Source organism: Camponotus floridanus, unplaced genomic scaffold, assembly GCF_003227725.1.
Source record: "Camponotus floridanus strain SB8 unplaced genomic scaffold, Cflo_v7.5 scaffold6, whole genome shotgun sequence".
In the NCBI taxonomy this organism is placed as follows: Eukaryota; Metazoa; Arthropoda; class Insecta; order Hymenoptera; family Formicidae; genus Camponotus; species Camponotus floridanus.
The window spans coordinates 142,731-169,849 of NW_020229769.1; the positions used below are offsets into that span (position 1 = coordinate 142,731).

The window sequence follows — 27,119 nt, forward strand, 5'->3', positions numbered from 1 at the left end:
TCGTAGATCACAGACACGGTTCGGTTTATTAGTATCTTTACGAAGAAACGAATACCTTTGCGTCTTAAAAATATCTGCATGTATTCATTCTTGAAATATTCGAACGTATTATTCTATATGTGTATATAGGCGTTTTTCGAAGTGATAAATCTCTTAGAAGTAGTAGAAATTAAAAGAAATAAAGTGATCTTGGCGATCTTGTCTCTCTCTTTGCCAAGCAATTTCTACATTTCGTAACATTAAGTAAACCACACATTTCATCAAACTCTTCGATATTATTTCATTGTGTGTGTATTAAACATTCTTGGATTTAATATCGTAAGCAACATGGTCCAATATACCTCTTTTCTACTGATTGTTATCTCTCTTTTTCGTTTTTATCGTGCATTCATTTTGTACGACCCTTGGTACCCCTTCCTCTTTATTTCTCTTTCTTTCATCAATTTACATCTATATATAGATATATTTTTTCGATATAATATATAATATATATATATTCATTTATTCGCGTACGCATACTATATATGTACAAAACGCTAAATGACTCTGGATATGACTAAGTGAAATTTTTTTTCTTTTTAATGCTCACGCGGAGAGGACAAGTTCTCTCCTATTTATATTGTCATATTTTTCGTGTTTCTCGGTAATTTCTTATCTCGTTATCTAAAAGTTAAGTTATATATATATATATATATATATATATATATATATATATATATAACTTATTTAAGAATATATATATACATATATATATATATATATATATATATATATATATATATATATATATTCCTACTACAAAATTACAAATGCGTAAAGCGTATTGCATTGCCTTCCCCCAAACAGCACGCCTTTCTAATTTCTGTATCCTTTTTTTTCATGTTTTACGGACGACACACGTTGGAACAGTATAAATTCAGACACAAATCACCCGGTAATCTCCAGTCAAATATTTTTCACATCATCTCGAGCACCTTTAATCGTTCGTTTATTTTTCTTTGTTTTCTACAATTTTACGATTTTTTCGATTTAAACCAATGAACCAACCATGTCCTCTGTTCGCAAATTTTGAAGAGATTTAAAAAAATAAACTTTTAAAATATGATATCGACAAAATAATGAAGGCATGTATTGTAATTGAAATATTAATTGAATTGTGATAGACTATTTGGATAACTGTGAGGAAATCAAAATTTTTCTTCAGTCTATCTTTATCAAAACATACTGTACGTAAGCATACGCAACTAAATCTCGCGAAATATGTATATAAATCCAAGAAATAAAAATTCTCTCTTTCATAAGTACGTCTCGTTGCAATCGCATATCGAAATAAACTTCATATTTTTTCAAAATGCATCTTACATGCTTCAAATGTACCCCCAGGTTTTAATTTGTAGTAATAATTCGTGTCACAGTTTCCAATGAAACGCGTGATTAGCGAGCGATCACAGGTTCAATCTCGAGATTCTTCGGGAGGAATTTTTCGCTTCGAAGTACAATCAGCTACTTCCGTCGCGTCACATTTCTCTTCCGGCGTGTTCTGTTGCTCTTCCAGAATTACCTTCCGTTTTTTCGCCGGCTGTTCATCATCGTCGCTCGAAGGCAAACTCTCCTCCTCGGCTGTGAGACTCACCGGTGTGTCGGCCCCTACGGAGTGTCCCCCTACTGCGGTTTTCAAAAATGTACATCCCTGACGTCGGTCGGCGTGCCCGCTTTCTCGTGCTCCAGTATTTTCTCCTGACTTGTATTGTTTTGGTCCCCCAGCGGCCTCTGCGGCGCGCTCGTAACACCGGTACTCATTGTCGGGTGTCCATTTCCGGGATTATCGGTGTTTACGTGGGCGGCCTGCGAGATCATCTCCTCTATCTGCTCTAAGCAGCCATGCAGATAATCCTGTAGGAAAAAATAATGTTGTGATATCGGAGTCAAATTTTTCTTTTTATGCATTAAAAGATAATTTTTGTCGCTTATTAAAAATATTTTCTCTAACTTCCGAAGATGCATGCATGGGCGAATCAAGAGGGTAAAGTTCCAAGACTGATGCGTCTCGCGGGCTATAGCTGTGACCCGAGGTCATGAATGAAAGTCCAGGGAGACCGGATGCCGTCTCGAGGACGATATCTTCCTGCTCCCGGGGGCCTAAACACACGGACGAGAGAGCGGGATCGCTTAAAAATATTGCGCTTCACGGGTCACGGACCCCATGCCGTGCCATTCATTCGCGCTTCGGTTTATTTGCACTAGACGATATAGATGGAGAAAGAAAAGAGGAGAAAGAGCGAGAGAACGCGAAGGAAGAGGAGACGAACCCGGCGACCCCGCTCGCCTCGTCGTCATCGTTCGACGCGCATACGGGGCCCGCAGACCCCGACTCCTTTTTTTTTTCTTCTTCTCTACCACTCCGGCGCGCGCGCGCGAACATGTGCCCGGCACCTGCTCCACCATCTCCTTCCCCGCGCACTTCCCGTCGCGCTTTTTGCCAGTCCCGCGAGTCTGTCTTTCCACGGCCGGACTTGTGCAAAGGGCAAGTTTTATCGTTTCTTGCCGATTTCTGATGTCGAGACACCAGAACATTGGCGGCGCACTGCCAATGACTAGGATTGCACGAGGTACCAAGACTAGTCTTGATATTATGTCTTGTCTCGCAATTCAAGACAAGATCAAAATAAATTTTTTTTACTACTTCAAGCATGACAGTTTTTCGATATTTTATCGAGATGTTTCCCTCGCATTCATTGATATCAAATTTTGGAATCTTGTAGAGGAATGATAAAATCGAGATAAAATAAAGGCAGACGGGCGATCTTGTTTTATGTATGTTTCATATATGTGATACTCTTGATACGAATGCTATTAACCTGTTCAATAGCCGTGATGCGGGTGAGCTCGTCCAGGAGACCGGCCAGCCCGTATCCGCTTTTCCCGGTCCAGTCCAGTCCGTGTAACGCCGCTGCGACGCTCGCTGCCGCTATCATGCTCGGCGTGTACATGGAGAACTTGTATTCTGCACATAAGACATATATATTAAACACATTATTATTTTTCATGTTAAAATATTATTTATTAATATTATTATTTATATGTAAATTATATTAACATTATTACTTGTATATATAAATAATAATATAATAATATAATAATAATTTACATAATTTAATATAAATGTTATTACTTTATGGTTTAAAGTTCAATAATATCGTGTCATTTATGATTTAAAATTCAATAATATCGTGTCTTAATACAAGACAAAATTAATGGACAAAAATACGAAATTAAATTTTGGAAAAAAAAAGTTAGAAGCACATTGTATTAATTTATACATGCAATGTTGAAGGGTTCTTTTAACTTAATATTTAGACAAGTCACATTACATGTTTCTTGTCAATTATTTATCGATTTATGGTTCACGCTATACATAGATTTTCTTAAGGACGATCTCTCTTCACGCGTATTCATTTCATCTTAAGCACATTCTTTGTCATTTACCGTGCCACACGCTGCGAGGATTGGTAAACAATCTTCCCTCAGAGAAGAGAATTTTTTTCTTTAGATATTTCCGGATAGAAGTCGAAATTACGATACGATTTACGATTTACAGGTGGAAACGGACGGAAGACAAGCATGTGGTGATCTTTTGTCCTGCGAAATGTTCTCCACTTCCGCTGTTTCCTCAAAGAGATTCTAATGTTGCAACGTAAACCAGAACAAGTTCAGTTCTCAAAAGGTCCAGGATGCAGAGTGTCGGATGTAAAATCTATTCGTTCTGATCCCGAGCCGTTGTTTTAAAGGTCCCATGATTTTTGTCTTGTATATGTGCGTGTCGTAAAACCATTGCCTAGTTTTTCTAATGCTCGTGAAGTCAGAACGGTGAGACGAGAATTACATCTACGTCAGTGTTTCCCAGAAAATATTTGCATATTTAAATCACAATTTGAATAAGTAGAGAGATTGTGAAGTATGATATTATTATACTAAAATTTTAATAATTGAATTAAAAGTCAAAGCTTTAGAAAAGATTTAAACAATTTTAATTCTAATCTCTGAGAATATTGTACAAAATTCTTATTATATTTATATCCAGAATTCTGTTATGCGTTTATTTAAGTTACTAAATTTGTAATTTTATTTGGTAAAATCGCAGCATTGTTATTTTTACATAGATTCATAAATTTTTATTAATTATCTAATAATTTAATACAATCACAATTTTAGTAATTTTTTTATACTTGAATACTTTTTTATCTTGAGAGAAAAGTAAGATAATACAAAGCTATATGGAATTCAGCTATTTCATCGTCAGTTCATTTTATCTTTATAACTATGTCAACATTGTGCTCTAAATTTTTTCAGTGATTAATTAAGCGTCTTCAGTCTATCACTATTTCGAAAGAAACTAACTAGTATGCATTTACCGCATTCCAAATTTGAATTTAATTTCTACCGAATCACTAAAAAATAGCCTGAACTAAACATCATGAGAAAAAATTGTTGAAAAAATACACATGAAGAAAGAAGGTCATTTACATTCAATGTAACACGTTGAAAAAAAATTTTATATTCGAAAATGTTATAACTTAGACATTGAATGGAGAAATTATATTATAAATTTAATATAATTTAATTTTTAATATAATTTTATATTCAATATTATTAATATTTTTATATTAAAAATTTAACATAATTAACTAATATATTTTAAATTTATAAATTATATAAAAAAAGAGTACGTCCGTAAAATATTTTAATAAAAATCTATCCACAGCGCACTTATTTGCTTTACGCTCCGAAGCCGAAATCAGCTGATAGTTAAATGGCTCGGAGAGAAAGAGAAAGAGAGAGAGAGAGAAAGTGCCTCGGTTATTAACCGGCGAAATTAAGAGCACAGCTTGTAGATATGTATATGTAAAACCAGTTTATAAGGGAAAAAAGACGACGAGAGAGGACGGGAGGTAGGGCGCGTAGATAGCTGTGGAATGTGAACATCAGACGAAATTATCGCACCGGAATACTTGCGTATACCGAAATTCAATCCTCTGCCTGGGAGCTTTTTTAGCTTGCGTAATCAAAACTCGTGTCACGCATCACTTCCCGTCTGCTCTAAGAAAATCTTTCCGCGTAAACAATAATAATTCGCTTGCGTATAAGGCAGTGATTCTACGAGCAATCTCTAAAAAATAATTTTAATATAATTACTTCGCGCAAACTGATTCATTTAATTGCAGTCTATAAATATCACGCAACATTTCAGAAAGATCGTATAGCTGTAAAAATATACTCTATAATATATGAGTGAAAAAATTTGCATTTAAATCACAATTTAATTAATCAGAGATTAAGTATAATTTTAATATATTAAAATTTTAATAATTAATTTATAATTATTGAAAGTTTTAAAAGTATTAAAAAAATTTTAACTACAATCTAATGATATTGTACAATAAATGCATAATGCATAAATATTTCTGTCCTGGATTTGCAGAAAAGTTCTTAATTCTTTATAAAATTTATTTCGTTTAATTTTGATGGATATGCAATCTTTTGTCCTCTTTAACTTATAAAAAGATCTTTTGCTGAGGTAGATAGGTAGATTTCTAAGTGTCACAACAAAAATTTATTATCTTTTTGTATCTGCAGAACATTGTTTGTATAAGATGTAGAATTTATAACAATAAATTCTAGTAATACTTTTTGCCAAATTTAGATCCATTACATTAGATGAATATAAATTTTAATGCTATAGTGAGAGCAATCTTTGAGAAATGATTTTTCTGTGTACTACAGTCGAATTTTATAACAAATATGATTAGTTTTAACGTGGATAGAGGCTCCACAGAAAAGACTTTCTTTCTAAATTTGACTAATAATTAGATATAAATTCTCCCTATCATTTAAGTGCAAAATATACGCGATATTGCAATATTTGCTAATCATTTTTTATCTCAGTTAATTTTTCGCACCTAGAAAACCTTAGGTACAAGACCATTTTTTTTAATGTATGGATATTTCCTCGACTATTTACTCTGTTGGATGTCGATTTGGCGGAAAATTCATCAAATCGTTTTCTCGCTACTCTCTCGCTGTCTCCGAAAAAAACGCGAAGCGCGATACAGCCTAGTTTGGTCCGTGAGAAACAATTCGCGTCTTCATCCTGTCATCGCTCTCCTCTCTCTCCTTCTTTCTCTCGGAACCGTCCAGATCGACCCAATACAAGTACCAGGACCAACGAAGAACGAAGGTCCTCATCGTTCTTTTTGCGATCACGATTGTAATAACAGCCGACCGATGCGGACTTGAGGACGAAAAATCGACGAGAGAACAGAATGGAGAGAAATAATCGCATTGTAGGAGGAAAAGGAGGCACAGACACGCCTGTAAGTTATGTGTGCGTGTAGAGACGCATCTAGGCATTTAAACGCAACTTGTTCTCGCGATCCTTTTTAGCCTCGCGCTATCTTAGCCTCTGCCTATCTTGTCGCGGACTTCCTCGGTTTATTTTCTCTCTTTTTTTCGTGACACGTATGAGTCACATTGAAGAATTTACTTATGATAATTCTTGAAAAATAAATATCTTTTATTTAAAGAAGAATGGAAACTATTATATTATTTTAGATAGTATCAGTGATAATTCTTATTTAACTTTTAAAGATAATTTTTAAAAAGTTTTATTTCTAGAAAATTAATTCAGCACTTGAATTTTCATTCAAAATATATAGTTAAAGATTTAAATTTAAAGTTGCCAATTGATTGCAAATTATAAAGTTGACTTTATTCTCTACTTTTCTAAATTTATAAATATCGTTGCATGCTCTTTTCTTAAATTAATTCGTAGTTTAATTAATTTGACAATACACAATACAAGCTAAGTAGCTTCATAAGAATGCGATCGTAAATTGCTATGGCGTATAAAGAGGAAAATGCGGCGAAATTCCACGACGGATTCCAAAGAAATCGAAGTCGTCCATGCCTAACTATACGTGACTGGGCATTTAAACGGACATTTAAAGCCTTGTTAAGCGGTGCAGGTCTAGAAAATCGAGATACAAAATATTTTCAACATTCGTGAGTTGCTTTTGAATCTTTAAAGAAACTTTAAAATAAGGAAGAAATGAAAAACAGATATCTTTCAGCGCTATAATTAATACTTATTGTGGTGTCCACCTTATCAATTACATCTACCATTGCACCTTTTATTTATTACTTTTATTTATTAATAACGTAGACGAATATTGTAAAATCAGATCCTGAATATAACAATATCAGTAATTAAAAAAATAATAATGTTATCATGCAAAAAAATTGTATTATTTATTTTTTTTTTAATTCGATTTATACAGGCTTTTCCTCATCTCTTTCGAATTGTGCTAATAAACACGAATGATAATGGAAAATGTATAATGATAGTACATAATAAACAGTTTATTCCTTCTAGAAGCACATTCGAAACCGCGCATGTTACTGGCGGCCTCATCTATATGTATATGCGTGACCTATTTAACAAAAAAAGAAGAGAGAGAGAGAGAGAAAACGAAGAAAAGAGGTGATTCGTACGACTGACAAAGCTACGTGACGGTTTCCGCTGTCGATCTATGTTCTACAATGCACCGTGACTATATATTCATTAATGCATATATGTTAATGACGTACGTCCCAAGTTGTTTGCCGCACATATATGTACGTGACACGATTACAACATATGCAACATAGTGCGAAGAAGTGCATTTTAAAAGGCACTCGTCGACTTGCTTCGAAATGTTTACACGTCTCTATACAAAATGAGTAAAACTCGAAACTTGTAAAAGGATTCCCTGACCTTTCAGCTAAATATATTGGCTGCGTATTTTTATATAAATTTTATTCAAAATTCTAGATAAAGAGAATATTTTAAACATTTTTTTGTCGTGCAATTTTCTAAATTTTTTATCGTATATGTTTTCTAATATGCTTTTCATTCATACGAAAGAAAGACGTAGCACTTTTAGTTTCAAGTACTAGATGTGCATACGTTCTGAAAAAACTGAATTACTTTCGTGAAATGATTTTTTACTTGCATTTTCATTTTATCAATAAAGAATATAATAATAATGAGTATAGATCATAGAAAGAAGATCTTAATTATTAATTTTTTGATCGCAATAGCATGTCTGATAATACTAATCTTACTAATTCCTCGAATTTTCTCCATTTTTTATTAATTAACTATTTCTTACCTCGAGCGCTGAGAGCGATAAAGGTTTGTGCGTGCCTCCGGACCATCACGGTGTCCCAAGTGCACGGCATTGGCAATCTATTGAGGATGTGCATTAAAAAATCACCGGGTGTTACCGCAGATAGCTCCCACTTTAGTTTAGAGACGACCAGCTGCTCCCACCTCTGCAACAAATCAGAACAAATGCTCGATTAATTTCATGATACATTCGCTGTACGCAAAAGATATGTAAAGTAGAAAGTGACATTCATCAGTTCATTAGCATTTAACAATTTAATGCGGATTTAGATTAACATAATTTCTCTCGTTATCAAAAAAGAGGAAATAAAAGCAGGAGGCAATAAACTGCATCAATATTTTCAAAAAATATAAGTAATATTAATATTTTATATAAATTATTATCGATATGTTTCAATTATTTTCTTTCAATTAAAAATAGAAAGGTAAAATCAATCTTAAATACGCACAAATATATATATATATATATATATATATATATATATATATATATCAGTATGATAAAAAGATGAAAAGATTTTTGTGCCATTAATAACATTGACTCGCAAAGTACTTTGTAAGATTGCAAGATGTAGCTTATACGAATCAACAAAGAATCATTAGATCTTTTATCTCCATTGAAAAGAGAGAGCGAAAGATCCTTTTCATCGTAGATTAATGGAAAAGGAGCTTCCTTTTAAAAACGCGGAAATATAGGCGCTTTTAATTACGCAGGTGCGACAGCGAATCATGTCGCGCGTCGTCAAAAATCACGGAGCCTTGATCTCTCTTCGTTCCAAGTGTTGAACACGAGAGAGAAAGACATATTAATAGGAGAGGGAAAAAGACGGAGAGAGGTTTGCCCTTTCTCTTCGACGAGGTTACTACGTCCGTTCTCTAGAGTACGTCGTAGTATATACCCCCGTCCGTTCTCTTTCGACCGTGAAATTACACGGCGGGAGTTACGCGCGACGAGTACTACGTGTCCTTCGTCTTGATTAAAAGTCCATTGAATTCGGCGAGGCTTCCCATCGCTCAGCTGTGACGAAACCGGGCAACGTGGTTCCGTTTCAAGCGTGAAAGCATGTTTCATAGAGAATCTTGGACGATTAATATATATATACATATTACATATTTTTATATTTATTTACACATATATATTTTACATTTATATTTGTATACATATGTATACATTTGTATACATATGTATACATATGTATACATTTGTATACATATGTAAAATCAAAAAAGAGAATAAAGCAAAATTTAGAAATAAATACGATATCGGAAAGTCAGCATATTGAAAACGAATATTAAATAAAGAAATAGATGTTTCTATATGATTGTATAAATGTGTAAACTAATAATCATGATACATAATGTAATTATTTTATTATAGATCCATAATATAAATTATAATATAAATATCTATCCATAAAATAAATATATTATACGTATCCATAATATAAATACATTATAAAGAATAATTAAATGTCTATAAATGTATAAATACGTATTTTATATCTCTATCAAATGTGTATTATATGCAAAATTAGCTATTTAGTTTTATGATATGGAACTGCTACAACTTTTACTGCAAACGGAAACTGTAAAATGTCCAAGATATGACTTGCACGAAAGCACTCGTGTTAATAATATTAGTCATGGTACGCAGCATTCGAAATCGTATATAAAATGAATATTTCATGTAATTTTAGTTTAAGCCTATTTTAGACGATCCATAATTTACGGCCTAATTCAAGACAGAATTCTTAATATAGTTATAGATTTTATGTGCCATGTTTTTTTGAGTATTTATTTCGATATGTATCTTGCATATAATATCACGTCTAATTCTTTAAATTCTTTCGTATCTTGTGTACACACAAAATTATAGGTAAAATATGATTTAAAAAATCATAAATCATCTTAAAATAAGCCTTAAGATAATAATTATAATTAATAAAATTATTATAACCATAAAGTGACTAATCTCTCTCCCTCTCTCTCCCTCTCTTTGCCTCTCTTGTATAACCCAATTATATAATTAAAATATTTAATTTTCATATAAATAAAATTTAAAAAAGTTATAATCACTCGGATTATATAACAACATACGAATTTTTATAAAATATGAAATATTCGTATTAAAACTATATCCACGAATGCGATTCTGAAGAGAAAGAAGGCGACTTATTCGTCGTATCACGAGCCAAATTAAAGTCCTCGCCAAAGAGGATGTGCGCTCGAGGGAAGATAAACCGAGGGAGTCTTTCTCTCTCTTTCTCTCTCTGTTTATTCCTCCGGCTTATTCTCATCCTTGAAGGGGTTCCGTGCTCGAGTGCGTGCGTGCGTGCGTACGCTCGCCAATTCCCTCTAGTCTCTCGTCTCTACGCGTCTCTCGTACGTTGGACATCGGGAAACCGGTGAATGAAACAAAGGCTCGTACACACCGAAGAGTAGGAGAATGACAATGTGTAATAACAGCGCGCTGGTGTATAAAACTGTGCTATATTCTATTAGGCAGACCGGATCATCATAATGTCCTACTTTCATTTAGGTACTGTTGTAGTTTTGTCCTTTTTGATGAAACTGATTAATTGCTGTTATTGTCTATTATGTGGGTAAATTCGTTTGATACCGTTATATTCTTGTATTATTATTTCGATTATACACATTTTTATTTTATTATACTGTTCTTCTGGTTTCAGATATAATATATGTACTCCTTTCCTCTCTTTCCATATATGTATATATATTTCGTATAAATTTATATTATTTATCTATCTAAAAAAATTACGTTTATCGATTATAAATATTAAAGATTAATTATTGCTAAAATTGAAAAAGATGTGTGCTCATAAAATCAATAATTCATCAGACATGAATATAAATATATTCATATAAATATTTATGATACGAAATATATGTTATATGGTTGCGTTTAATCCGCTTGACAGATATATATATTAGAACTGTTACTTTTGACAACTTGAAGGAGATTTAAAATTTCGAAAAGTAATAGTGCGAGTGACAAATGCATTCATAGAACGTTAAAAATATCATAAAAAAAGAATTAATAAATATATATGTGCTCAAAAAAGGTATAATTATTTCTGAACATGATGAAATACATAATTAATTGCAATAATTGCATATTTAATATAAAAGTTTCAAATAAAGAATTGAAGGAGGTTCTTATTAAATAAGCATGAACTTTAATAAATTAATTTAATTTAATTTAAATTCTTCGAAGCTTTGAAGATTAAAGTCCCACGACTGCCGTATCGAAATTTCAAAGTCTTCGAAGCAAATCACCAGTCCTATCATATGTATGCGAAATGTTCGGCGCAACGATGCGCGTCGCGTCATCGCTCATCAGAGTGTCTACGATACGCTCGCGGCGCGTGTACGCACGCTACGATACGCGCGTACGTAACGTAATGACACGTAATGATTCACGAGGGGGACAGTGATCTACTTCAGGGATAGTTAAATCAACGATCGGAGCGATGATAAGCGTGCCTTGCGTCGCGTCGCTTTAATGATAAAGAGTACGTTCACCGTCGTGTTCACCCTCTGATACATCCTACCTAATTTCTACATTACATTAAAGTATATTACATTACATCACGCACATTACATTACGCATATTTAGTGTCACGGATACATATGTAAAACGATTTACAACATAATATATATGTAATGTATTAATTGTATTAAAAATTACCAAACACAGTTCTATTATTATTATATTTATTCCTTTAAAGTTTAGGGATTTCGCTAAATTAATATTTGTATTTTAAAAATATTAGCATAACAAAATTTATCATATATATATATGTATAATAATTAATAATTCATTCAAATCGGAGGATTTCCGTTCTATTAATATGCATCAATGTTGTTATTGCTGGATTAAAAAGGAAAGAGAAGTATGTAAGGAGCAAAAGAAATAAGAGGCAAAAGTATTGAAACATGGAAGAACAGGTGTTAATTATGTGCTTTCCCTTTATGCAACACCTTCTGATGTACTTTAAGAATTTAAATGATACACATTTTGTAATTAATGTGTATCAAACCTGTTGCGTCTTCAATTACATCAACTTTTGCAGGCTATATAAAGTTAGACATAAATAATATGTAAAGAGAAAATGAATATAAAATTTGCAAACCGAGCTTCATTTCAAAATAAGCAATAAACAAATTGTAAAAGTTGTAAGAAATAAAATGTAACACATATAATTTAATTACTTTATCATTGCATTTCTATTCTGTGCGTCAGCTTCTAATTTTGGACATGGTATCTATATTTCAAAATCAACTTTAAAAATGATTACCTAGATTTCTCTCATTCATGTATGATTCATTATTTGTTTAGTACATTACATGTTCCTTTCAAATAAATTGAGTACTGAATAATGCATCGGAAGATTAACTTTATTAAAGCGTGTGCACACACGCTTGGAAACATACGAGTTACGGGAAGGATTCGCGCGAAACATGCAAGCATGCATGCATGCGTAGTGGAACACGCGCAATTTAATCGCGTATACGATAAAGGTCGATTCATATTATATGACGTGCACCGGCAACGACGAGGCAGAATATTATGCAGTGAGGAATAATGAAACAGTGGGCCATTTATTACGCGTTCGAGATATAGCGACAATCGGAATAAAACAAAGCTAATGAGACCAGAGGATAATACTCAAAGGGTTGCAAATCGAACAATAAATTTCATTAATATCTCAAAAAGCTATAAATATAATTTGTTCGAACTTATAATTTGTTTCTGTTTTATTACCATACCTTCATGGTGTGTGTTGCTCGGAGAGCAACACACACCATGAAGGTATGGTAATAAAACAGAAACAAATTAATTCTAGAAAATAAATTCTCAATATTAATTTTACATTTTGAATGTATTGCTCTAGTTACTCATTACAAATTTAATACACAATTTTAGTAAAATTAATTTTTAAAATAAATTGTTTTTTCAAATCATATAAATATCATTTTTAATATAAAATTGATTTTTTAAATAAAAAATGCGATTTGTTTAATTATTTCTCTAAGTTATTTTCTGATGTTATTTGTATAATTTTTTAAGGAGATTATATAATTCAAGATAATATATAAAATATATAAAAATATATAAAATAATATATAAAAAATAAATATATTATGCAATTTTGTATACTGATGCTGTAATTATATTTTAGAGCTTATGTTATAACTGAAGCATATCAAGGTATGAAAAATTTCCACGGTACTTATATGTTTGCATTTCCGGTCTACAATTTATAGTCGCTCTCGATTCATACCGCAAGTAGTATCGGCTAGGTCAATAACTATCGAACGATCGATGAGGAGGGGAAGGGGGAAGTACAGTGCATTTATGCGTTTCATTCATGTGCGCGCGAGCGAGCAATCGTGTTCGCACGGTTTGAATCGCGCACCTTGGCCGTCCCGTTTTCCTGAGCGTGAGAAAGATAATCCCGATGAACACATGTGACTCTTTTTTTTCCAATGCTCAGGTACGCCGAATATTGTGACACGGAGAAAAGAGATAGTATGTCGCGATAGTGGCTAGCGCGGACGAAAACGCATAATTACGATCATTAATCGTAATTACCGCGGGTGTACACACGTGGGTTCCCCGATGATGTGTCCTCTTTTCTTTTTTATCGTTTAGTTAGGACGCCCAGATGCCGGCTTTGGCTTGTGGGTGGTGAAATCGCCGCGACAGGTGGTCGGCGGATATCGAGGGAAACGGAAGGGGTGGAAGGAGAAATGAGGAACACGGGAGATATCCTTTTGTAATAATCCCCTGTCAAGAGAATGCCACTTTTGCTTCCTTTAACCCTTTCGTATGAAATTAAATACCTATGGTGTACAAATTCACATATTTCAATCATAATTCTCTTTAATTTACTCAAACATAATTTAATCAAAAAATTAATTTTAATTATAATCGAAAGAATTATTTTAATATTATTAATCGTAATCGAAAATATGACTAAAGTACACACTAGACAAGCGGTGACACGAGAACAATGGAGTATCAAACGGGAGTAGAAAAAGATCCAGGTAAGGCCCCCGTTGTCGGTGCCGCGGCTACCTGGGTCGATTCCGAGAAGCCGAGGCCTTCGATTTATCTGATTCGCAATAAGGGATCGATACGAGGCGAAGCGCACTTTTGGCCGTAAAGGGACATAATTATGTATTATATTTCAACATGAATGAAAGAATTATATAATGGGAATTTTAACCTCGAAATTATAATTAAGTTATTCGTTAATAAGTAAGTGTGTCACATTTCTTAATGTATTATTTTAATAGAGCAAAATTACGGTTTTTTTTATTCTGAATTTTTTAAATAATGTTACAATTCTTGCGTATCTCTAATACATCGATAATATCACGATGCATTCTATAATAAATAATAAATTTATAATTTTAAACTTATATTCATTCTATAAATTAGCGATTCAATAGAATTTATCGTTTTTGAAGCACTTGAATATTTTAAATATATTTTTAGAAAATTAAAAATTATGAATATGAGAGAGAAATAGATGACAGTATGTCGCACTTATTGTCTTATATTTTTTGTAAAAAATGCAATTCCGAAATTTATTACTATCTTCGAGAAATTCTATTAGCGCGGAATCTCACAGGTGGTTACATTGAAGGAGAAACAAGATAGAGGAGAAATCGAAAGGAAGGAAGAAGAACGGCAGGACGGTGCAGGATCGAAGGGCGGCGCCTGTGAGCAAGGTGTTTACCATTCTGGCCAAAAATAAAGTACAAAGGCCAAGCTCTCCCTCTCGGCCCGGCATAACTGGCAACAAAAACCAGAATCACCGTCCATGCATTCCTCGTCCGCCATTGGCGTGACTCAGTTTAGACTTGTTGCGATTAGGCAAAAGGCAAACGATATATTTCTACCTGAGTCGAGTTTACAAGCGGAAAAAATAATAGATAAATAGATAAGATAGACTCTCTTCCATTGGTAAAAATAATCAATCAAACAATGTATCCGATAATAAAGTGGATGTAAAAAGAAGAAGATTATATATATAAAATACTTTAGCATACAGAAAAGTTAAATGTAAATAAGGGAGAAAAAATATAAAATATATGTGAGATCTCAATTAATATCAGAAAGGAAAAATCGATAATAACTTTAATAACAATAATGTTTACTGTGTAAATAAATAGTACACATAACTGTAATAATTATAAATGTAATAATTATGAATATTTATAAAATACAAATTAATAAGAAAAAAATAAATAAATCTTATACAGAATCACATATATTTTAAAATTATCTATCTCTAAAATTATTTGCTTCTAATTATATCTCGTACATTTTATATAACAAATTTTACTCAAACGTTTTATATGTAATTTAGCTCTTTGCCTAGGATGCAATTTTTTAAATGCCAGCTTTGTTTAAGTAGCCTTTAATCTAATGCGATTAATCGCAAATCGGTGGTTGTCGCCGACAAAGCTAATTATAGAGAACGCCAATAGTCGAAATTTCAACGTCAGTTCCAATTGAAAAAGAAAGAAGCAGAGTCCCCTATGGACTCCTTTGAAGGACCCCGCGGAGATTCGATTTAATTGACGTCGGCTACGCCAATGAAGCCGGCTCTTCTCGAGGTTACTTCTAGGAACCCCGCCTTTTGCGGGACACATCTGCTCCGGTTACCGGAGCATACCCCGGGTCCTTTTTCGCACATAAGAAACCTCCTCTTCCTCTCCTCGTTTCGACCGGGACCGGAACACTACTCTATGGCCGGTTTTCATCCAAGAATACTTAATCGCGCGAAGAGCAATAAAAATTAAATCAGGTATGTTCACAAAATCTGTAGATAGCTCAATCCGACTTTTTGGGGCTTGGCATGGTTTAGATTTCAGGTTCTGAATTATGTCTACTATTATGACTATACAAAGCCTTCTTCTGTTATCAGGAACCTGTTTGATTTCTACCCGCGTTTTTAATTTTTCATTAGGAACTATAAATTCGACGATTTAATTAAAGTTCGACTAAAGTTTTATTTCCTGTATTAATAAATGTAAATTCTTACAAATTTTTTTTTCATTTCAAAAAGATGAGCAAGAAATATGAAATAAAAAAGTGTATGTTTGATAAGACGGATTAAAATAGAGTTCTTGTACCGGTGATAAGTCGCTCTTTTGAGAGGCACGGCTTCGATTTGCCTTCGCCTTCGCCGTCTGACGTAGTGCCGGATGTAACTACTGACTCTCTCCATTCAGAGCAGGGACTGCGCGTAATATTCTTGGAACATATTGCGGCACACAAGAGATATCTTTTATATTTTTAGTCATTTACATAGAAATATTCTTATTGCGCGGATATTATAAAAGATTAGATTATTTATGTGTATTAAATATATAAAATTATTGCATGAGATTTTTAAAAATGCATATCATTATTTTGTTTTACAAGAGGAAGACACGCTTCACACGTTAAAAAAAAGTGAATTGAAATAAATAAATTAATTAATTAATTACCGGAAATTACATATTATGAGGAAGAAACGTAGATCCGTTCTCGACGAACGATGACATACTGGCCGTGTTAGTTGATGTCAAATATGATTTACGACGTCACCACAAATCTCCATTTACTCCGTGACAGTCGCTTAATAAGGTGACTCACAAACAGACCTTAATTAAGGTCTGCTAGAAGCTTTCCGGGAAAATATCGATACGTATATACCTGGAGTACGGGTACCCGCATAGCGGATCAGAGAACCACAAAAAATTTGTCTCATCACAACGAAATTAAAAACCATCCAAACGTGCTCGTCTTGCAATAAAATACAGTTATAACTTTTTAACAAATACCTAACAAACGGGCGAGAATGTCGTTAAAACAAAAAAAAATCTACAAGCCATTCATCTGAAAATCTAAACGATTAATTTCATACGTGTAATTTTTCTTTAAAAGAAAAATACGGTGATTTGTTTTATCTAAGAAATTTTAACTAGTATACCATTAAGATTATTGATGCCTTGTGAACTTTTCTAAAAACTTTCCAATATACATGCACAAAGAAATATCTTTTTACTGTAGTAAAACCATGTCTCATATTTAATTTCATTTTTTTTAAGTGAAATACAATGTCCAAAGTTTGATGCGAGAAAGCTAATTCGGCAAAATTCCAGGACAATCGCAAGCGAACTTGTCGAACATTCATTCTGACTTTTTTGCACCGCACACATGGCAGGATTTCGTTATGCTACCGATACGTCATATCCGCACTCGAGGCCGACGCGACGCGATGCTATAACGAAAGAATCGACCGCCTGTTGGTTTAGAAGTTAGAAAGGCGACTCGTGACATATCGCATGGCCTCGACTCGGCCAATATTTACGCAGATTCAGCGAGAGGAAATGGATATTTCGATGTAACTTTATTCATAATTCGTGTGTGTTCTTTCTTATTATATAATAACTATTATTGTTACTTATCATTCTACATCATTTTGCCGTTTCACTAATTGTTATAAAGGAAATGTTAATAAAAACCGCATCCGATCAGTTGGCATTATCGCGAATTAGGAGTAATCATTAGGGATTAAAAAAAAAATTGTTTAATATAAAATTGTCTATAATATGTCGCGCTCGTATTGCATCCGTATTTATAATAAAAATGATGAAAGATCGAACGGACTATTATTAGCTTGTAAAGTTAGAAAGTCAGTTCGCAGTGAGTCGTTCGTCCTCGAATGTCTGCAATCGAGCAACATTCCACAGTGGCGCGTTTATTCTTTGAATTAGAAGGTACCGAAATAAAAGCACTAAGTAGTAATTATATCTTACACGTCGAGGTATAATACATGAATAAAATTTTGCGCGGCGAAAAAATATTCTACAAGAAGAAACATTTAAGTTTTTACTCGTAAATCTGCTACTATAATGATGGTAAACGTCACTGAATGAAACATCTTAATCAAAGAGTTGGTATAAATTGATTTTCTATTATTCAGAATTCTATTTATATCTTGAAAAAGAATTCTTTAAAAATTCTTTAATTTTCCAAGTATTTTTGTTAAAATTTCAGGGCGAATATTTTCAAAATTTTTTAGTATGCAACTTTCTTAAAAAAGTTTTTTTTCATTGTATGCGTTTTCACTTACACGAAGGAAAAATATAAAACTTTTTAAGTCTTACGTTCTAGATTTACAAATGCACTAAAAAAAGCTGAATAATTTTCTTTAAATAAAGTTTTTCACTTGCATAACATTTTCGTTTTTTATCAAAGATTACAATAAAAGATTGCACTAAAAAATATGTACTATATATTTAATATTTTGTTAAGATGGAGTCTATAAAAATACACAAAGAAATATAGGTATAATATATTTGAAATAAATAATTCAAAGAGAATTTTTAAAAAAATTTCCTGAATCTGTCAATAAAAAATTCCATGAGAATTTTCTGATTTTTCCATAGATATGAGAAAAATCTCTGGGAATTTTCGAGGAGGTATATCCAGATTATTATATACATTTCTGCGCTTTTCCCTTTGCACACACACACACACACACATACACACACACCTTATCTCGCCGCGATACGAGGACATTTCGCAGATCGGATATCCTAGAATTGGACAGGTACTCTCCTCTCGAATTCGACACTCACTCAGTCTATTGTGTCGCATCGTCACGACGGCGATACTTCGTCCGGGTGCGGGCATTAAACATAGTTTCTTCGTGAGGGCATCATAGGCGGGGGCGGTGACCGGCTCGAGGCCGTCTTAACGATCGCTTCTCGCAAGGCCAATTCTTTTTAGTCTAGCTAGATATCATTGGTATTATCATGCAAAAATTTGACAAGTTTCCTTTCGATGTTTGTTGGAAAATTTTCTGTGTACGATTAATTCTTAAGCCCCTCTCTCCTCTAGCTCTCCCTTGCGAATAAAATAATATCTTCGATCGATTATCTCGACAATACACGCTGGTATAAAATAATCCATGTTAACTAAATCATCAAGACTTATCATCTACTCGATCGAGGGACGAGACTTACTACTCGACATTACTACTTCACCACACTATTTCGCCGAAGGGTCTCGTATGCGCGCCTCCTGTGTTGTCTGGCATTGGCGTTTCACACTACTTTGCATAACCGTCTGCGGAACGTTCTCACGACATCGCAACTACGTCGTTAAGAGATAATTCGCTGTGTATCTGGTATGTCAGCACACTATCGCGGTTCCTTTCGGCACTGACGATAGCTGGACGAGTTTAAAGCTAATTTTTATTCGACATAAATATTTTGCGAAAAAATTAATAATAATAATGTCAAGACGCAACAAATTTGATTCAACAAGTTTTAATAAAAATAATCGATCAAAATTGATTTATGTATATATATAATAAAAAATGTATAATTATTGTGTGTGTGTGTGTGTGTGTGTGTGTGTGTGTATGTGTGTATATTTATAATATATTATATATATTTATTATCATAGATTTCATGCTTTCCAATGATGTAAAAAAATGCTATCGTATTTTGTAAGTCTCAATTAGCAAATATTTTTTATCTTTCTCCATGCCATATTGTTTTATTTTTATTTATCTTATTTCCGTGTGTATAAAACATTACAAGATACGAAAATTGAATAATAAATTGATGGAACAATTAAATGTCGACTCATGAAATACTGAGGTCAAATCGCCAATTTATGGGGACAAAAGGCCGCGTTTCCTTCGCGTCGCGAAAAAAAAAGAGAACCCTCACAAAAAAAAGATCTGTCCACAGTCCGGAAAGATGTCTTTTATGTCCGCGAGTTTTGTCAGAAAAAGAAATTCAAGAAGGGCAGAACGCACCTGTTGCTCAGCAACGAATTTAAGATAGAGTACACGACAATTGATCGGCGGTCTTGCAAGATCTAATATTTTACAAATTGCATAAAGATAGCGTGGTAGATCATTAATTAAGCTTTTCTTAAGTACAGTTATATGTTGCTCATAATTTTACTCTCAAGATGCCAAATAAAATTTACTTGTAACATTGAACATTTTTCTACCATAATTAAAAATACATTATAATAGATTGGCAATGAAATCCTTTTCGAGTAAATTCGTCAATTAAATTCTATCATTCCTAATTTAAGTATCGGACAATAATTCACGGTATATATGAAATATTCATTACCGTCTGTTCTAATTTTGTCCAAAACGGAAGTAATTCTGCGGGAAAAGCGATACACCTGTCGTCCGTTCACCTTAAGGTAGAACACATTGAGAAAGGGTTATTTGATGGATTAAGGGCCGCAAGGTGCATACGCTACGGAAGTAACAGGTTAAGGTAACATGTGGCAAAAATATTTTAGGACGATATCCTAAATTGTAATAATTCTCTTAATATCATTTCTACGAGGACAGGGAAAGGAAAGAAGGAGGAGGAGGGGAAAGAGATAAATCGCATGTTCTTGACATATCTTATTTAGACTACAAATGAATAGGAATTATTACAATTTCAAGCTACCATAAATATCAACCTTTTCATCTAATGTTAATTTTGTACGCATATCCTTACTGTTATATTTCTCGTAAGATCTGCTAAATTTTTTAAATAATCAATATATAAAAATAAAATGAGAAATTAATATATTTAATATATTTTTATGAACATATATCATGATATTTATTGTGTTTATAAATACTAATATATATATTTTTTTTTCTTCTACACTAGTTAAATTATTTTAATTTTCAGAAATTTTTAGAATATAAATTTACATTATTACATATCTTTTATTTTTTAACAATATTGTTGATAAATATTTTTCTTTGCAATATTTTCCTTTGCGATCGTAGCTTTCTCAACACGGGCTGAATAACCGCGGCGAGGCGCGTGTGCACTTAAGTCGCGTGCTCGCTTAATTATCAGAGGCAGGTGGGCAGCTGTGCAACCCGATGCAAGCTATCCTGAGACCTCTGAGTTTTCGACCTAGCAAAATGTTGCGTGAAAAACAAGACGGCAGCCGTCGCGGTGCGCTTGGTTTCCGACATTCTGCTTGCGCAAAAGCGGAACATCAAGGCAAATGAATTCGTCGATCGCCTGTTGCATCTAATCGTTGCAGCAGGTGCACATGCGCACAATTCTTTCTTTTTCTTTTCGCGAGATTATCGTGCAAAACCGAAACAAAGATCGGAAACGGCAGCCCCACGTTTATTTGCTCGCCTTCTTAATAATCGCACTTTTATCGCAGGTTTTACGCGACGATAAGATCGTTTTCGATAATGATGGCATGTGCAGATGCAGATCAAGATACTTAATAATCCCATCTTGCAATTCTCAGTTTATCTGTGTAACACGAATACCACAAGCTTGTTTTTCTATTATATTACTAAACGTTACTCAATAAATTTTGATAAGAAAAAAATTAAGAATTTTAGAAATATTTTAAAATTTAAATATTTTTCTAAAATTAGGACATTTACAAAATAGGACGTTTCATTATTTACTGCAAATCATTTAGATATTTTTTAGTCGAAAGGTAATAATAATAAATTGAATCGCAGTTCACTAAATCTAACACAAAAATCTTTGTAATTTTTAAATAAAAAAAAATGAAATCCTTGTATTTATTTCACAACAGCACAAATATCGATATTGCTTTTGATCATTACTTATTATTTTTTATTTCAAGAATTAATACTCCCCAATATCAGATAATAATAAAAAATTATCTGCCAATAATAACTTAAGAGTCAAAAATTAATATAATTAACATAGCATCACACACACACATAAGGACATAGTGTCTCGAAATTATCATTGAGATATTATCAATTTATTGGAAATTCAAACACTGATATAATATCCCATTCCATCTAAAATAAAGATTAACAAGAAAAATAAAGTATCGATTCCAAAAAATGTTGAAATCCAAGAATTTAGAAGGTGATGCTTTCTCCCTCGAATACCTACTCGACCTCTATCTCGATATATCTCCAGGAGTATCATAAGTAAAATAATTCTCGAGAGACGCGCATTTCTTGGGGGGGAGGGGCTCGCGTGATCCGAAAGGAGCGAGGAAAGGAAGGGGAGAGGAAGGAGAGTCACTTCTCTCGACAAAAGTTTCGAAAAGAGGAAGGGGTCAAAGGCACCAGCTGCACCAAGGTGTCCTGCCGCCCTCCCCCCTCTCCCTTTCCTCGCCCCCTGGCAGTGCGCGTGCACTTCCGAGCGGCGCGATGCGAGCATACAAATTCGCACGTGTTGCGCGTTGCCGTTATAAAAGCGGCGGAGACGGTCTCCAGAATGGGAGAAACAGGGGGTGGGGCGCGGGGGGGCCGCGTCACTTCTCTTCCACCGGGGTTTCCTGACTTCGCGGAGAAGACGGGAGGAAGGGAGAGAAAAGAAGGTCTCGCCGCTCGCGGGCAAGGGGTGCATATTCACCGGTTCGCACGGGCAGATGCAGCTGCCGCGGGGCGTCGCGTCGGGCACGGGCCCGGTGCACCCCTCGAAAGAACCTATACTCCTCGCGGCACGCACCTGGCCCTCACCTGCTCCCTCCCTGGCCCCTCCGCCTCACTCTTTCCTCAATACCCGCGGTGGACGCGCGTCCACCCGGCCCCGGAACACGAATCCCCGATACGATACGTGCACACATGTGCCGCATACGTAGTGCTAGATCTCTAATATCGCATTGTATACGATACGTCGGTATGTGATTTCAACGTCCAGCTGACTTTTGCGCAATCGAGATTGTGAGGTGAGGTCCGCTTCTGTATCGCGAAGGCATTTTTTTCTCGGTTTTTAATATCGAATAGCTTTTCTTTTTTAAACTGCAAAATTAACATCGATGTAATAATAATAATTACTGTGTGTATCTACGTATCATGTATTAATATTATTAACAATGTAAAGTTAAAGAATATTTAGTCCTACAAACTTCCAAGGATCCCTCTAAACAAATTAGGGAAGAAACACTAGATGATAATCTCGATACATTACTTTAGTATTATATTTAATAAATGTTCTATTTTTTCTTCTTTTCTGTTTCATATATATTTTCAAAATAATAAAATTTTAATTTTCTTGAAAATTTTGTTATTATTGTCACACTGACTTTTCTCTCTCTGTCTTTTTCTCTTTCTCTCTCTCTCTCTATTGTTTATATGTAATATAATTTTTAAGATATTAGCAAACTTAAAGATTTAAAAAATGACTGTGCATTGTTGTAAATTTGATGGAGGGGTAAAATTAATCGAAGATTATTAGTGCAATTATTTATCGATTATATAGAAATTATCACGTTTTTTTATGGAATCTTATGAAAATTCTCAATCGTGACAGAATGGACAAGCGTGCGTTTTGAATTCGATAATACCTGTGGATTCGATGGAAATTTATTCATTCCGACAGAGTGTTTTGACCGCGTGTGCACAGTACCGTGATGCAGGTGCGTCACACCCTTACCTAGCACCTTCCTGTTTATTTATCGATGATTAGTCACTTTTTTCACGTGTTGCACGATTCGGAAAGCATTAAGCGTGAAACGTCAGCGGTGTTCCCGTTTCGAGGTTTACGACTCCGTTGTCCGAATTGCCCTCAAAAAATTAAAAAAAAACAGCAATTATTCCCTCACTGTTTTACGCTCCCTCTTACTCTCACCTGCAGCTGCATTTTATATCCGAAATGTCGTTCCACTCTCTTTAACATCTTGTTAACAATTCAACCGCAATCGCACGCGACAGACAAATATATAATTCTGTCACGATTAGTCATTTCTTCTAATTTCAGATTTTTATTCTTTAATTAAGTTTATGTTACTTCTTACAAATAAAAAAAATTACGATGTACAAGATTGATTTTTAATTTTTTCTACATCTTTATGTGTACGTTGCATATATATGTATTAGAAAAAATACATTTTATTACGATAAATAAAATATAGATTTATATTTATTAAATATATTTTATTAAATATATTTATTAAATATATTTATTAAATATATTTTAATATAATTATTAAATATATTTTATTACGATAAATAAAACATAGAAAAAATATAAAAAATATTGAAATTTGCAATATAGATAATTAGTCAACAAAGTATTATTCGTTTCGTAATCATTTATAGTTATTCTTATCTTTCGTAATAAAATAAATATTTGCGAGAATCGTGAGATATTCTTGTTAAAATATATCCTTTCATTCTTTTATTTATCGAAACGCATAAATATACTTTAACATAACGAAGATGCAACTTGAAAAGATTGAAGAGAGTTAAAAAGCTAGCGGTAGGCGAGACAAGAATTTCGTGTAACCTTGACGGCAGTTTAAAGGAGAATCGAGGAGCTCGTATGATGGTGAGCTACGTGGCTCAAAAGAGAGCGAGAAAAAGAGAGAGCGAGAGAAAGAGAGAGCAAGAGAAAGAGAGAGCGAGAGAGAAAGTCACTGAAAATTAAATAACCGTTTCCCGTATCAGCTGTTATCTATTTAGGCTTGCTCAGACTATCGTGTGTTTGCCCGGGAGCACGAAGACTCGTTACGCTCTCTCTCTCTCTCTCTCTGGTGTTTCTCAAGAGAGACGAAATCGTCGCTGTGCACACACACACACGCACACATACAGAATAGATACACACAACTATCGTCATGTGTTGGTCGGACGACGAGCATTTAAATTCACGAAGCTATTCTCTTCACATGGACAACAACGTGTCGATCCGGTCTCTGTTTGTACAACTTGCAGGAACTATCTAATTTACGGAGAAAACGGCCGGCGACGTTGCAAACGAGACATGTATCGGCCCTTCCGACAAGGGCGCAAACTAGTGAATGGAATTTTTTCGAGCAGCAGGCGAGAAAATTCATTGTTTCCTTATGACGTTCCGTAAATTGTACAGAATGACTCAGAAGTGTCGCCGTATGCCTTCCATTCAAGGATCCTTTCACGAAAATGGGAGGATCCGGTATGACAGTTGGCTTGGAAGGCACTTCTTTCGAACAATTTGAGAAAATTAATTTTAAATTCGAGAGAAATAAATAAATAAATTTTTCAATCGAAATTATGTCATTTTATTGATGCTACACGCGATCGCGGAACGACATTTGCGCGACGATGGCTGGATTTTCTACGTAGTTTGATATCCGATACTCGTCATAATTATCATCTTGAATTTCACATCGCTCGGTAACCCGCAAAAATCGCGGTATATTAATTTTTGCAAAAAGGTCGGTTTGTTGCGGCGAGAATGCAACAGAACAAGTTGCGATATATCGATCGGGAGCTAAAACGTAATCGAGATTATTCCTCGCTAAATCAAAATCATTGCTACATAAAAATTGCGAACTTTCTTTGTTAGTTATATGCATCTAATAAAAAAAATTTAAGCGTAAGAGGTCATGAGAGAAAAAACTTGTGTATCCTGATATTATGTATTTAAAACTGTTCATCAGCAAAAATGTGAGCAACTTCTTATTGCTTTCATTGTAGTAAAGAATTTTTTATCTCAAAAGCATGCAATTGTGTGTTTACAAGGTCAATGATACTACAATATTTCTTCTCTCAAGGAGTCTTTAGAGGCAAAACGTTGCATGATACGCCAATATCGCGCGCAATTTTTTGCGACTAGAACCACGATGGTTCACAAAAAAATGACGATGATTCATAGAAATAACGATCGGGATCGTGTCGGTAGATACGCTACTGATGTTAATGTGATGACGAGTTATCTGGCATTCTACCAATAGGAGCGCTTAAACAAGATATCCTTGTACTCTCGTAAAACAAACGCTGATGTAATTCTCACATTTCATCGGAAAGTGCTCAATCGAAGTGAATCCGTGCAACATTCAATAGAATAATCCTGTGTTGTGTGATAATTAAGTCATTCAGAATTTTCAAAAGTTATGGGCGAGTCAATTTAAAGAGAGTGTGAATTGTTTAAAGCAAAGAATCTAAATATCTCCAAAATTTATTTTAAACAAAAAAATTTATTCAATTTATTCTTACTCTAGATTCCTCGAATAAATATCGTGACATTTAAGATTACCGAAATTTTAAAATTTAACTGGATCGCAAATTTTCTAAAAATTAATATTAATTTAATTAGTATATATTAAATATTAATAATTCAATTTAATTTATTCCTTTTCTAAAGTATTACTTATTAAATTGCAATATTCGTTTTTTTTTTGTCACGAATCTTAAATGTCTATAAATATATCTGTAAATATCTATTGCAATATCTCACCTATAAATATTATAGGCACGTGCATTTCTTTATTTATTCTATCACCTTTATTCATTGTATCAACTCCTTACGTAATAAATTCTACGCATATTTTTAAAACTTGGATCAACGCCTTTCTGTTGTGAACATTCTGGTCTGAATAAATCCGGATAAATCCATTTAAATTCAGAAATCCATTCACACATTTCTCTCAGCAAAATTGTTTTTTTAACCTTTTTGACTTTACATCGGTACGGGAAATTGTCGCGAGCTTAATCATCATCGATGCAATTAACGATCGCCAAGAAAACCACAGATTGTAAGCGGTTATTCCAATGAAAGAGTATCAATGCACGATTAATTGCTCCGTCTGTCTGGCGGTTGGCGATAACGATTCGACGACAGGAGCCGATCACGCACGAATACCTCCGTGAAAATGTACGAGACGGAAGGTATTTAACTTTCGAGGCCGCAAAAAAATCGCGCGACGTCAGAGAACGAACGAAAAAAAAAGAAAGAGAGAGAGAGAGAGAGAGAGAGAGAGAGAGGAAGGAGCAGAGAAAGAGAAACAGGGAGATGATCGCTATCCCATTATAGCCGAAGACCGCCTGGCATAGCCCAAAATAGTCCACATGAAGCCACGTCACCGTCGATTGGACTATCTCGCATCGAAAAT

At 33.9% G+C, this 27,119-nt stretch overlaps 1 protein-coding gene across 1 annotated transcript in view; it reads right to left on the bottom strand.

The window, feature by feature from the left end:
* Positions 1-792: 792 nt before the first annotated feature.
* Positions 793-27,119, bottom strand: part of LOC105248357 (G1/S-specific cyclin-D2) — a 37,689-nt gene continuing 11,362 nt past the window's right edge. The window contains exons 3-5 of the mRNA XM_011253113.3: positions 8,208-8,370; positions 2,859-3,004; positions 793-1,893 (exon numbers count right to left, since the gene is read on the bottom strand). Of these exons, the coding sequence (XP_011251415.1) occupies positions 1,675-1,893; positions 2,859-3,004; positions 8,208-8,370 (528 nt within the window). The 3' untranslated portion in view covers positions 793-1,674. The remainder of the gene's footprint in view (positions 1,894-2,858; positions 3,005-8,207; positions 8,371-27,119) is intronic.